Source organism: Rhineura floridana, chromosome 6 (genome assembly GCF_030035675.1).
Source record: "Rhineura floridana isolate rRhiFlo1 chromosome 6, rRhiFlo1.hap2, whole genome shotgun sequence".
Taxonomy (NCBI): domain Eukaryota; kingdom Metazoa; phylum Chordata; class Lepidosauria; order Squamata; family Rhineuridae; genus Rhineura; species Rhineura floridana.
Genome location: NC_084485.1, coordinates 157301516 through 157316418, shown reverse-complemented (window position 1 = coordinate 157316418; position 14903 = coordinate 157301516). Strand labels below are relative to the sequence as shown.

The 14903-nt window shown below is 44.1% G+C and overlaps 1 protein-coding gene across 1 annotated transcript in view; it reads left to right on the top strand.

Moving 5' to 3' along the window:
* Positions 1–14660, top strand: part of STX6 (syntaxin 6) — a 22010-nt gene extending 7350 nt beyond the window's left edge. The window contains exons 4-8 of the mRNA XM_061634263.1: positions 1052–1114; positions 2176–2298; positions 4020–4126; positions 6976–7070; positions 8333–14660. Of these exons, the coding sequence (XP_061490247.1) occupies positions 1052–1114; positions 2176–2298; positions 4020–4126; positions 6976–7070; positions 8333–8409 (465 nt within the window). The 3' untranslated portion in view covers positions 8410–14660. The remainder of the gene's footprint in view (positions 1–1051; positions 1115–2175; positions 2299–4019; positions 4127–6975; positions 7071–8332) is intronic.
* Positions 14661–14903: the final 243 nt, after the last annotated feature.

Below are 14903 nucleotides of genomic sequence, written 5' to 3'. Positions count from 1 at the left end.
TGGTTGGTGTATGGGTCTCTGGATTGTGGCCATAAAACTTGAAATGCCTGTCTTAAGGAAAAGGGGAGCAGCAGTATTTGTTTAGCAGGGAAGATCAGGAGGAGAATTAGCTGTGAAATCATTGGGAAATGTTGCTTTTAAGGATGGTAAAAAGGAGGTACAGGGTTGTATCCAGTGGTGTCACTGTTGACAGTAATGCTTCTGTTGGAGGACTGCGGGGGGGGGAGGAAGAATAACAAAAAATGCTTCCCTCCCCATTCTGTTGATGGAAACCTTATTGTGAACCGAGCTAAGCCATTGGATGCAACCCACAGTTAGGAAGCTTGCAGCCTACATGCAGCTGTGCTGGCTGGAATTGTTATCCAAAATGTCTGGAGGGCACCAAGTTGACGAAGGCTGCTCTCAAGTAATTTGGCTGTGAAAGGTAACACTTGTTTCAGCTTCACTGTTCTTTGGGGAGTGGCCCATCAACTCTGGTTGCAATCCAGGGATTTTCCTGTACCTTTTAAATTCACAGTTGAATTGGCGGCAGCAACACCAGCCCTGTCCCCTCTCGCTTGCTGAGCAGCACTTTTAGAGGTGCACAGTGGTGGTTTTATTATCATTCACAATGTCTCCTGGTCAAGAATATACAAGCAACCACATGTTGTGTCTTAAAGTCCTTAGTACACTTGGGTCTAGCAAGACAGCTCATAAATGATAGTTACAGAGCAATTCTCAGAAGACAGTTTCATTGAATTCAATGAAATTACTTGCAGTTAAATGTTTTTAGGATTGCACCCTGAATTTTCTAAATTTAGATAGCATTACAAACAGATTTGTGCTAATAAACCTTTGTGTGTTAAAATGTTTTCAGACAGATACCTAGTTCTGAGCATTGAATAATTCTCACAAGTTTTTTTTGTGGGCAGACTGCTATTTTTTAATTAAAAAAAAAAAACCCTAAAGCTGGGCTACCCAACATCACACAAATAGAGCATCTTTATTTTAAAAAGCAGCATGCTTGTCAGTTATGCTAAATTCAGAATGCTTTTTTGTTTTTACTAAATAGGATATGAAGGATCAAATGTCAAATACTTCTGTTCAAGCATTGGCTGAAAGGAGAAACAGGCAGGTGAGTATTGCTACCAGATTACCTGCTGGCTTGGCCACATAATTTGTGAGATGTGGTTGAGACATTTGTAGTAAGTATGAGTGTTTAAATAGTGTGCATTAGTTGTGCTTCAGAAAGGGAGTGCCCGTGTTTCAGGGTACAACCCACAGCCTTGCTGAGAAGGGCATCTTGAGTCTGCAAAAACTAACGGTACACCATCTTCTCTTCCACTGTTTGAAGTACTCCGCTTCATTCACGTATGCCACTAAATGTGTGTTATGTTTTCCCCATGGCCACATGCTGATCTTCCCTGATGAAGCAAAAGCAGCTGCCCAAAGATAATAGTAACTCTTGCTTCCCAAAATTAGCCATAGTTTCGTTTGGTTGTTTGGAGGACAGGATTGCGTGGGACACCAGCAGCTCCTCCGCCTTTCCGCTCTGTCACAGTGAGGGCAAGGTGATGGTAAGTCAGTCAGTCCCCAGAGTCTCCTGTGCTTACTGATGGTTCAAGATAGTGGTGGATGTAAGCCCTCGTCCTCCTCAGAATTCCAGACATCCATGAATCTTTGTGGGGGGATGTACGAACTGAGCCCTGGTCTTAAATGAGTCTTGCTTCCACATGTGAAATTCTGCTGCAACAGAAAGCCAGAAAGTATGACCCCTTTTGGAAAGCATAACCACATCTTGTATTGGGAGCTCCTATATGGAGCCAATCCCAGTAGGGCTCGCGTTTGGCACCAAATTTAAAAAGTGCTGAATACAAGTTCTGCTTGCCATGGAACAGTTGGGAATGCACTTTAAGATTCTCAATTGTTACTTTGCAGCTGCGGCTTCACCTGCTGATGTTCCTCTTACATAGGAACAATCGGCTTCCATAACAATCTGCTTGAAAACTGACAGACAGTGAAAGAGGTAGAACTTGTCAGGTTCACAGCATTCAAAAGAGAAAAGCGATGCCGTGTTGCTTGGCACTTTTCTCTTTTAAAGTCCGCTTTTGGAGATGTGATCAGGCTGAGTCATGAGATTTATTCTTTATATGTAGAGGCTGCCCAGTTGATTCCTATTTGTTAATTGACGTGCAGGTACTTCTGGGAGAAAGTGGAACTCATAGCTGGAGTTCTGGGGCTGACAAATATGGCCGCTTGGATCGAGAAATGCAGTCGGCAAATTCCCACTTCATTGAGGAGCAGCAGGCGCAGCAGCAGGTAGGACGTTTCCTGTGCCCATGACTTGAGGGGGTGACAGTCATGCTGGCCAGCAGGACAGGCAGTCAATCAGCCCGCCAGCCATTAATATTAGGGGATTCCCAGATAAGCTTTTGCTTCAGGGCTCATGTGGCCTTGAAGACATGAGGCGAGGTTCACAGACATACTCAGCCTGCAAAGCCATTTTAGGGAACTATGTTCAGGAGGAAGGAATAGAGGAAAGTAGCAGGAAGCAGGTGAGAGAGAGAAAGTCCAGCATTCCTTTTGGGTGAGAGATCCATAGGGGGACCATGGGGAAAGTGAGCAGTACCCTCTTCCCTTTGTTCTGAGGTCCAACAAGAACCTGAGGGAAGTCACTACCGCCACCCACACTCTGCAGAGGTGCTGGGGAGTGGACAGAGGCATGTTCACCTCTCCCCCCGGCACAGGATCCAAATGAGGAACAAAAGGGCTCTGGAGAACTACACAGCTTTGGTCACAATGCAGCATGTGAAGTGGAACCTCTCTTTCCTGCTTGTCCTTCACACAGCTCTCAAAACTAGCTTCTGTAGGCACGCATACAGCCTCAGGTGCAAATAATTGCACCCAGTGAAGAACGTTGTTCCCTGATCATGTAGCTTTCTTCTGTCTGTTGCTGCTCTCAGTTTCCTGCTGATGTAGGGACAGACAAATGACTAGTCAGAGGCCCAATGCAGCTCCTCTGGCCGCCAGTGTCACCCTTGATCCTGCAGACTTCCTCTCTTTTGCTATGTTCCTCGTCAACCATCTCTCAAGCTGGCACACTTAGCCCCATCTCCTTGCAGCATTCCATCCCTCAAATGTTCAACTTCTTAAAGCAAAGGGAATAATGCCAGCTATGCCCCTATCCAAGAGCCAGTGTGGTGTAGTGGTTAGAGTGCTGGACTACAACCTGGGGGACCAGGGTTCGAATCCCCACACAGCCATGAAGCACACTGGGTGACCTTGGGCCAGTCACTGCCTCTCAGCCTCAGAGGAAGGCAATGGTAAACCCCCTCTGAATACCGCTTACCATGAAAACCCTATTCTTAGGGTCGCCATAAGTCAGGATCGACTTGAAGGCAGTCCATGCCCCTATCCTTATCCATGTAGAAGGATATACAATTAGTAGAAAGCATAGTGCTTAAAGGTGTTTGTATACCCACAGAACATGGTTAATTCTTTGAGTAGTTTGGTCTTTATACATCTTACAGCTAACCACCAGAAATTTACACCCAGTTCAAATAAATGCATTTTATTGAGAGTCTAAACAGACCATGCTCTAGTGCAGAACTGAAAAAATCTAGTCTTCTTCCAGGTTTAGGACAAGCATGCATAGTTTATGTGAGGGGTAGGGTCCCCTTAAGAAAAGGAGAAGTTCTGAAAAGGGAGTTTGAGACACAAAGCTTTCCCTGATTAGTCTTTTTTTTAAATGGAAGTATTGTACTTTTTCTTTAAAACTAGACTATAGATCAGCCTTCCCCAACTTCGAGTCCTGAAGATGTTTTGGACTACAGATCCCATCGTCCCTGACCATTGACCATGCTGAATGGGGCTGATGGATGTCGTACTCAAAGGATGGGGAAGGCTTCTCTAAGTGCTCAAAAAATTAAGATTGGATGGTGGTAGGGATGTGCTTTTCAGCCCTTTAGGCTGCCAAGTCAATTGTAGTTGGATACCCATGTTTTAACTGCATAAATCCTCTCCTCTTTTCTGGGTACCAGTTTATCGTGGAACAGCAGGATGAGCAGTTAGAGCTGGTCTCTGGCAGCATTGGTGTATTAAAGAGCATGTCTCAGCGCATTGGAGGAGAGCTGGATGAACAAGCAGTGTGAGCATTTGAACAATTTTTAGTCACTGTATACACAATGCAAGAATCTTAATAGCAGCCAAGTTGAAATGTTTGTCTTCCTTGTGGGCTTCCCTGAGACTTGTGGCTGGTTACTGTTGAGTACTGGATTAGATGGGCCTTTGGTGTGATCCATCAGGGACCTTCTTCAGGACTTGGCCAGCACCAAAAGCAATCTGTTCAGCTCTGCTGAAGAAAGGGAGAAGCTAAAAATAGTTCCCCTCCAAAAATAGTTACCTGCTTTATTAAGGCCAATTTCCCCCAAGTTTTTTGGCATTCATTGAGAATTCTTAATTTTTAGTCCTGTTTATTTTCCTGTAAGCAGCTGGTATAGCACGGTGGGGAGGAGAGCCTGGCTGGGAGTCCACAGTCTGTGCGTTCAAATCCCTGCTCATGTCTCCTGGGTGTCAAGGGCCAGCTAAAGATCACCCCACAGGGAGTGGCTCAGGGGTGACGTGCCCTGCCACCTGTGCAGCCGTGGGCAAGCTGCATAGTCCCAAGGAGCCCAGTTGCCCCCCAGCTGGCAGTTGCAGACAAGGAAGGGGCTGACTTGTGCAGCTGTGGCAAGTTGAGCAGGCCCTAGCCAGCTGGGGAGAACTAGCCTCAGAGGGAGGCAATGGGAAACCCCCTCTGAATACTGCTTACCATGAACACCCTATTCATAGGGTCGCCATAAGTTGGGATCGACTTGAAGGCAGTCCATTTCCATTTTTCATTTTCCTGTGTTGCATCAGGTAGTGGGGCAATACATTTCTTTTATTGCACCTCCAATAATAATTCTGTCTACTCATGCTAAAACTAGGAAGGTAAAGTCATATTGGTTGGTGTTTCGTCTTTAAAGTAACCTTGTGATTATAATAGTGAACCCTAGAACCAGCAGTGTTGAACTTAGAAACACCTCAGGAGTTGTAGACTACGGTAGAAGAAGTAAATGGTTTCTTTTTTAGGGGAAACAAATTATTTATAAACAAATTACTCCTTTTCTGGAGGTACCGTTTGTCAGAAATGAGCTCTAGCAAGCAGTGTATTTGCTTTTTTAAAGGGTTTCTATGGTCTGTCGTAATGTCTTCCTATGCCAGCAAAGGTAATCTTATGGAGCTTAAAAATCAAGGCTCAAGGAATGCTTTCATAACCCACATCAAACGTTAGATCAGAGTAAATGTTGCACATGTGTATACATGTTAAGCCTCAGTCCTTAGCTCTGTGCTACCATAAACCTCTCAGGCTAGATGTCATACAACAGTCTCCCAATGGTTTTTTTTTTTTAAATGAAAAGCACCTATTTGGAGCTGTAGGTTTGATCTAAGAAATTACTCTTTTTCCACCCAAAATTACCCCCTCACCCATAGGGGGGAGAAGATTGCCATACATTGATAATTTATTTAAAATGTCTATATTTTGCCTCTTCCAAGACTTTAATTTGTCTGTTATGTGCTATTTGAACAGAATGCATTCCTCTCAGAATCATATTGGATTAGAACAGAAAGCAGGTAATACTACCAGTATACCAGACACATTTCAGTCTGACTTACCTCAGCCGGAAGCTTTCTCAAGCAGATGGGCCTTGCACATTTTCCATAGAAAAACTAGGGGATAGGAACAAAGTTATCATCTTCCAGGAAATAGTTTTATAACCTCAAGACCATTACTGTGGAGACCCTGCTGCTTGTCCTATTAGCTCCAGCTGCTTATTTTGTGAAAGAGAAATTACTGTGAGTGTAACACTAAAACTTCATTAAGAAAAAATAGTCTTAAAGGCAAAAATCCTGAATAATTCTAGCAGTCTTTGATTTCAGGTGTTGTTTGCAATAAATTTGTGGCTGTCTGCATGTCAGACATGTGGCCTTCTGCTAGGATTTCACTGACCTCGGGAACCACTTACTGGGAGAGCAGGCTTTGACCTAATGGTCTGATGTGACATGGGAGACACGTGTAATGTCTCCATTGTTTAATTTTAACTTTACTTACTGGGGGGGGGCTCTGAATTTGTCAATGTGTTTGTGCTTTCTTTCCCCTCAGATTGTGTTTTGTGATCAAAGTTTCCCTTCCCAGCTGTCTTTCCCACCTGTAACAGAAAGAGCTGTGTCCTCATATCCTTTCTCTTGTAAAGGAAAAAAAAGGTTCCTCAACTTGGGGGAGGACGTTTAGCAGACAGGGTTAAGCACACCATTCCCACAGTCAAACTTTTATTTTTATTAATTCAAACATTCATGTATAGCCTTTCATGGTGTTTGGATTTCAGGAAGGAGTTCAACACGGGGTTGTGCCCAACTCTTAGTCATACTCAGAATAGACCCAGTGAAATGAATGAACATGACTAACGGAGATCAAAAAAATACAATAAAACAAAGCAACGGCTAAAACAGTTTAGAAACAGACAGAGATTTTCATAGATTAAATGCACTGGTAGATAAAAGTGACTTTTGCCTGAAACCTAAAAGATTGCAATGTTAGTGCCAGATGAAGATTGTCAGGGAGAGCCTTCCATTTTGGGCATCCCTGCCAAGGAAGCCCTCCCTTGTGACTCGGCGACATACCTCTGATAGAGGAGGCATGTAGCAATGGGCCTCAGCAGGCGCTCTTGGAGCATGGGCAGGTTGGTATGGGAATAAGCATGCCTTCGGATATTTGGGCCCCAAGTTGTTTGGGTCCTCTGCAGCTTGAGTTTTAAAACAGCAACAACTTGGGAACTCCAAGTGGCTTCCATGTCATACCTATTTCCTGACGTAGTTGCCAGATGTTTGTAACAACCTTTTGCCCTCCCGTGCCAAGTTACAAAGTTCGGTCCGTAGCTTAATTTGACACACTCTCCTCTCTTCCTGTCGTTCTAGCATGTTGGATGACTTTTCTCATGAGCTGGACAGCACCCAGTCACGACTAGATAATGTTATGAAGAAGCTTGCAAAAGTGTCCCATATGACCAGTGGTAAGTACCCTGGAAAAGAAATGTGTAACAAATTGTGAAGTCTTTATCTTTGTCATTGCAGGGTGCTCAAATAGGACATCACCACTCATGATTGGCAGTAAGCTTTTTTGCTGATGCAAGAAGGTGCAGGCCTCTGTATCCTCTGCTGGTGCCATCCCAGCAAAGTGTTTTGTCCCAGACCTGTGAAAGTGACATTCTGAGGCAGCTAGTGTAGGCTTGAGCTGCTCAGAAAACTGCAGCATAGCACTGTGCTCAGAGGAAAGCAGATGCTATATTAAATCAAAGAAGTTTTAGTTTATACGGTGCAGAGAAATGGCTTGTTTCCAGCAAGGCATCCAACATGCTAGACACACTCCTCATTCTAGCTGTTGTGAAATGTCAACAGTTCACTATGCCGGAGTGTCTTGAACTAGAGACTGAAGAGAGAAAGCTTTAGAAACCTGCGCTGACTTCATGCAATATAGCTGTCCTTTACAAACAAAAGTTTGCCTCTCTTCTGCTCCAGAGCTTCACATTCCTTTCTGATATCTCTATTTGATGATGAAATTTACAATGGTTGTATATTCAAAAAGTAACCTTCAGATATGTTAAAACATACCATTTAAAACCCACACTCTGCAAATCAGGTAGCAGTTCCAACTGAAGATTAGTTTGAACACATATCTGAAGGTTAGTTTGAATGGTTTCTGAGGCTTCCAACTGCTTCCTGATTCTCGGGAGTGTGGGTTTTAAATGGTGACCTAGGTTTCCTGTTGCAACTTTTAAAAACTAGACACAGCTCTGTTGATGTGGAAGTGTTTACTTTTTGGTCTTGCTTTTCCAGCTGCACCAGTAGGCACAATATGAGCACAACTTCTTCAAATCTTTATCCCACAGATTTCCCCAAAGTTCTCCATTCATTCCTGTTGTTTAGGGATGCTGAGAACAGCCGCTCAGCTGCCATCAGCCAGGCTCTTCTGGGATCTTAATCTTCCAGTGGAGTGGGAGGAAAGGAGGTACTTTTCTCTGAAGAGAATAAAAGGAGTCCAGTGCTCAAAGCATTGTGAATCAGGGAGTTTGTATACCAAGGAGCCTGTTCTTCTTTACATGCCACATGAATTTTCCTGTCATCTGATTGAATTGTTCCAATTTGAACACCATGTCCCCTCTCACTGCTAACTTTTCTGGCCTCAGTTAGGACTCTAGCACAACAGCACATGGGAAGGTTCCTTTTTCAGCCTTTCTGGGAAGCAGAGGACTAACCAGTACATGTTCTTTTGCAGATCGGCGACAATGGTGTGCAATTATCATTCTCTTTGTTATCCTGCTGGTGGTGCTTTCCCTGTTTTTTGTGCTGTGACAGACTGGAACTCCAATACTTTTCCTAGCTTCCTCCTTGATGAAATCTCAGATACTGTTTCTGCCCAGAGAGAATTCCCATCATAGAAATATCATTGTCTTCTGGATGCTGGTGACATGACTTGCTCACTCTCACTCCCTTTCTCATGGCTCTTCTGCTTATAATCCTCATCAACTTGCCTGAGGGGAAAAAATGGAAGACTAACAAATGCCCAAACTCTGCTGTCACTAGAAGCAAAGCTTTTGGGTGGGTTTGGGACATTGCTGTTTACTCTGTACGAGAGGTGGTTTGGAGTGAAAGAAACCAATATCTAGTCCCATCTTAATCCTGTGCAGGTATGAACAATTTTCAGGAAGCACTCCAGACTCCTTCCTTCTGCTTGTTAAAATAGGATTATTGGCAAGGTTAAACCAGCACATAGACACATGCATACATGCAAACACATCTTGCAGGAAAGTATTCCATTGCCTGCAGGATTCACTTTACAGGCCAGCTGTGCTGCACCGCCCTGCAAATAATCATGGATCCTTAAAAGGGGGGAAAGGGGCAGCAAATGCATTAACTAAATTCACACTGCAGATATTTTCAGTTCTCTCCAGAACAGGAGAGTGCAGTTTACTGTGAAGAGGAAATAGCTGTGTTCCCCGCTGTGGAAATGCTGAATTGCGTAGAAGAAATTCCGCTTGAGCCTTTAAAAAGTTATTGAAGGCAGGTTGGAAGGGGGAGATTTTTGGCCCCCTGAGTGTTGAAACAAAGGTGAGTCTTGGCACATATTGAAATCAGGCCATTGCAAACACAGCCACAGCAAATCCTGTTACTCTAAGAGTATTGATCTCTGCTTTTCATTCAGTGAGGCAGACCTGGCTCTAGCAGGCTAGAATGAACCTTGAGCAAAACCTACTGTAGGAGTCTGAACTGTAACCAGACTGCAGTCCTACCCCAGGCAGCTGTAGTTCGACTCCGGTTTTCAGAGCTTTAACCTCAGTTTTACTGCACTGCAAAATGGGAAGCTGGTAAGCATACTGTAGCTAAAATCTTGCCTGTATTTTTTGTGTATGAGAAATATTTTTGGCTTTGAAAGTAAGCCTTCTGAAAGGAGAAACTTAGCTGGAGGGGTTCCATTCCTTCTAGTTCCTGCTGCTTTTTATTAACAGCTGCCTCTGTTTGATGACTGACTTGGGCAGATCTAACATTTAATAACAGTTAAGGGAGAAAAATTGGTTCTGCTTAGATGGGACCTCATTCTGTCCTGTGATACATTTCTTTTTTTAAACAAATCTCTTAATATGTGATTAATTTCAACAATGTTGTCTTTGCTAAAGTGACTTTTTGTGGAGATGTCTGGAACCTAGAGCAGAGGTTCCCAAATGTTTATGACAGATTTGTTTGGGGGGGGGGTGTCATCCTCACTGTTTACTCCCTAGGAGGAAACCCTGATTTTTCCGCACCCTACTGGGTGTAGCCTGCTTGCACAGCTGGGATCAATTTAGGCCCCCTGCTTGCATCCCTTGTTGAAGCTGCTGGTTGACAGGCATGTGAAGGTGCCAGACAGCTGCGGTTTTCTCCCACGCACATATCTTTTCCATCCCCCTCCCCTTCTCACTCTGGGCCTTTGTCCTGGGCTAGCCCTAGCCTAGGGGCCCCTGAACTCTCTTCAGTTCTGACTTGTTTACACATTCAGGAAGGGAATCAAAAGCTGAAGGAGTTAAACCTCAGCAAAGCCAAAACATGCTGCCTTGCCCGTTTTTCAACTAGAAAAGTGATCAGGTAAAAAACCCCAGTGGAATAGTTAAGCTCTGTTGAGGGGAGCTTAACACTTCGCTAGAGAGAAAACGTGATGTATCAATGACCTGAGATAGGCAAGAAGGGTGGCTGGCGGAAGCATTTCTTCTTTTGTATAGATAAGCATAGGTAGGTTCCTTGAGAGCTTATTGGGGTTCTTCCAGGAACAGATCATTCATAAATGACAAGCTTGAATGAAACACTACCAGTCTCCCCCTGCTATGAACAGCCACAGGAGAGCAGGGGGGGGGCTAGTCAAAGGCATTATTTTAGTTCATGCTGGTAGCCGTAAAGTTCATCAGCTAATGCTCTATATGTCCTGAGTACATGCCCTTGAAGCTTCTGCAATATGCTGGAGTTCCCTGGGATGTGTATAGGAGTCCATATGAACATAGGAAGCTGCCTTATACTGAGTCAGACCATTGGTCCACCTAGCCTGGTACTGTTGACACTGACTGTCGGTGGCTCTCCAGGGTTTCAGACAAGGGGTCTCCCAGCTGTACCTGGAGATGTTGGGGGTTGAACTTGGGACCTTCTGCGTGCAAAGGAGATGCTCTAAAAGCAGATGCTGTACCACTGAGCTATGGCCTTTCCCCTAGGTCAGCCTTTCCCAACTAGCGGGCCACCAGATGTTGTTGGACCACAACTCCCATCAGCCTCAGCCAGCATTGCCGATGGTCAGGAAAGATGGGAATTGAATTGAATTAAAACTTTATTTTTACCCCGCCCTTTTTCCAAACTGGAACTCAGGGTGGCTTACAAATAGAACTACATGTAGTTAAAAACATAGAAAAACATATGATTAAATTATAATTAAACTATGCACAACCTTAAAACCATGAAAGGCACTTAAAAATCTAAAAACAATTTAAAATAATACAAATAATAATATAAATAAAACAAGCCTTGTAAAGCCCAATCCTAAACACCTATCCCAAAAGCCTGTCGGAATAAAAAAGTCTTTACTTGCTGACGGAAGGATGGCAAGGAGGGGGCCATTCGTACCTCCCTAGGAAGGGAGTTCCAGAACCTAGGAGCAGCCACTGAGAAGGCCCTATCTCGCGTCCCCACCAATCGCACTTGCGAGGGTGTTGGGACTGAAAGAAGGGCCTCTCCTGAAGATCTCAGGGTCCGGGCAGGCTCATATAGGGAGATACAGTCTGACAAATTGCGGTCCAACAACATCTGGTGGCCCACTAGTTGGGAAAGGCTGCCCTAGGTGTTACTAGAAGGTAGAAAGTCTGGAAACTCCTCCTTCATGGTATAAACAAGCTTCTCCCTCCACATCTCATTCCATACAAGATGGACAGGTCAGGCACCTCACTCCCATCTTGCAGAAAATGTACTTTGTGTATTTCACTGTTAAACACAAAATGTTGAAAGCCTAACAGTTCTTTCCGCTCTTTGGCACTAAAGCCTAAACGTATGTAGGTATCCTTTACTTGCAGATGGAGATAGAGCTTCAGCCTTTAGGTATAAAGCCTGTTCAGCAGTGCGAATTGTGCCTACTTCAAGTATTTTAACACTTTACAGGATAGATCCTCTTTTAAGTTTATTTTTAACCTTTCTGGAGCTTTTTTGTAATGCTCTAAGCTCTTACCTTTTCACTGGACTGCCTAGACTGCATCTCCTTTATAAGAGTGTTAATACTGTAATGCTCTCTAAGTGAGTTATGTAGTGTCCCCTTTTAAATGAGGCTTGTAATATATATATATCTACTTCCCAAAGCGGGTAAGTATTCAACCAACAAAAGTCTGTGCGGCTCTGAATGTATCCCTTTGAATGGTTGATTTCTCATTACTGCTGCAACAAAGGAGGCTTTTGTATATGTGGACAACTCTGGTGTGGCTGCCCTTTCAGAATAAGCAAAGCTTTTGTTTTGAACTAAATTCCAAGAAACAACTAATTTTAGACATGAGGTTAGAAGTCTTTTGAGACTTGCTTTCACAAACAAAAAGGTGCCTCTTTTTCCCCACTGCCACGACCCCTGCAGAGGAAGGAAAAAGCTTTATTGCTCCAGGTGTTTCCAGCACCGATCACAAGAGTTGATCATCCGCTCTGAAAGATGACAGTGTATCCTGACCCATCCCCCTTCCACAATTTTATTTCATTTTAATTTCCTACTTGGTTTTGTATGTGCCTTATTGAGCTAAACAATGCATTTCTAAAGGGATGAATCCTGTAAAATTATTAAACAGAATGTTTTAGAAAGGAGACATCTGTGTAAAAATTGTGCACCAAGACACTCATATATGACTAGTGATAAGCGTTACTGGGCCATGAGAGAGAATGAAATCATTCCAGGCTCTTGTGAGGGTGTGGGCCTGCCTCCTTCTCATCACCCTCCCCCTGGGGTCAGAAGATCTTGCTGGATCTCTACCTAGGAAGTGATTGGATCATTCAAATCACACTTCCTACAGAGACATCCTTCCATTATTTTAAGGTGCATGAGTGACCTCCAGCTTCAGTTCAGAAGAAGTGTACTGCAGCTCTTCCCATTTTGGAAACAGATGAAGCCCTAGGCTCCTGTCATGTGGTGTTCCTTAGGGACAAGTAGGTACATTCCAGGCAGTTTGAAAAACTGCATTCACTTGGGCTTTCCTGACATGCTCAGGCAGAGTCAGTATGCTATGTGCAACAACAAGCAGTGCTGGATGGACAGCTGCCTCCTTGGTGTTTCCCCCCCCCCTTTTCTGATGCTGTCATCTTTATTCAGATCAAACACTGCTCCATTGTTCCCTGACTTTACACGTATCAAGGAACTCCAGCAGCCCTAGGCCTATATGCTAATAGCAAACAGTGGGCAGCAGCTGCTAGTCCTAGCGGTTGGGGGAGGTTGGCAGCTCTGGCTCGCCTCCCCCAAAACAGTAGAACAAACATACTGACAGCCGTCCTGAAGTGGGTCCACGGTCCTCTTAGAAGGTGAAACACAGAGAAACACAGAGAACGCTGCTTAAGCCAAAATCCCTCCTTTCCGTTCCCTTCTGCTAGTCTTGGTTAATATTCTACGGTTGCGTCTTCATCAAGGCTTTTGAAACGGCACCAGGAAAGAGCACAGGTAAATCTGTCCTCAACTGGGCTCAGTGAAAATTGACCAGATGTCAAGAACAGCTGGGGAGGGAGAGGGCAAGGAAGAGACTGATTTCCTTTCTCCTGCCAGGCTGTAGTCTAGGTGTAGCTCCGTGGGAATGGTATCGGAGAAGGCAGCACAGAGGCAAGGAGCTTGTGGCACTTCTAAGGAGGATAGGGAGATGCCATGGAGAAAAGGCTTCTTCGTGTACTTTCCAGGGTTATATAGAAGAGGGAATATTGGCAAGTGCAGCTTGTGGTGCTGGGGTTAAAAAAGTAGCACCTTCCAAAAGGTTATCCAGGAACTGGTGCGGTGTAATGGCCAGCCATGTGAGCTGCAAGTTGGGAAGTCTGTATTACAAATTTTCCCTGCATCCCCAAGGTACTCTCAGGTAAGCTGTGCTCTTAGTCGGAGCCCCATCTTCCACAGGTGGAGACTGAAAGGAAAAGAGCCTCGCTTCCTCCTCACCCTCTCTATATCTTCAGTTTTATGAGAAGAACAAGAGGTCTATCTAGGGCAGCCTTTCCCAAGCAGTGTGCCTCCAGATGTTGGACCACAACTCCCATCAGCCTCAGCCAGCATTGCCAATGGACAGGAAAGACAGGAGTTGTGGTCCAACAACATCTGGAGGCCCACTGGTTGGGAAAGGCTGAGATTCTAGCAGTTGGACGCTCAAATCTTTTTCTATCCTTAAAAAGGGAGGTCCACTATTTATACATTTTTAAGAAGTGGTGTTTTAATCTATTTACTGCATAGGTTTGCTGGGAGAATATTTGGGCATTAATATACCATTTAATTTACCCATTAGATGGAAAGTTAAGGATCTGGTGCTGCTGCATCCAGCTTATGTTGTCACTTGGACTGCTTAGCCTACTTTGGACCTGCTAAGGGGGAAAAGAACCACAAAGGAAAAATATTTGCCATTTTGCTTGCAGCATAATATCCACCTCAAATAAATGGGTGTATGTGTCTGTCCCTTCTAATTGAAAGAGGACTCTCAGCACCATGTACAAAAATGGTTCTATATAAATAATAAACTTAGGCAATTGCCTGTCCATATCACTTGAGTATCAGGTTCTGAAGCTGGTTAGCACTGAATTCAAACTTTGAAAAACATTTGCAGATGGCCGTTGAAATGCACTGTGAAGATAATCTGTGGCCAGCATTTCCAGTGGGAAAAATCCTGTGATGATCAAGGTGCAATATAAAACGGGACTGCAGTATAGATCCACAGGTGAAAACATCCAGGCAGGAGAAATGAATTTAGCAGTTGCAGCTAAATTCAATAGCGTAATCCTGAACTGTTGATAACTGCTGTTTCCTATTCTTGCTGTTGGAATCACGTCATGGTTGTGTGTGTATGTATATTATATATAAAAGGATCTTCCTGCAGTATTAAAAAATGGAGATTGACTTCCTACCTGTGGCCTTTTGATTGCGTTTCAGCTGGTGGGAATTCTGCAGCTGTTGAGCAAGCGTGAGAAAAACTTGCTTTGTTTCATTTTGTTCCAAATCCAAGCACTTAACAGGGCAGACACCAAGCATTCATACTGCCTCAACTGATGCACTCACTCTGGAAAGTAATACTGTATTGTTATTCCATTCTTCATATGCCTTTCCTCCAAAAAGCTCAGGATGATGC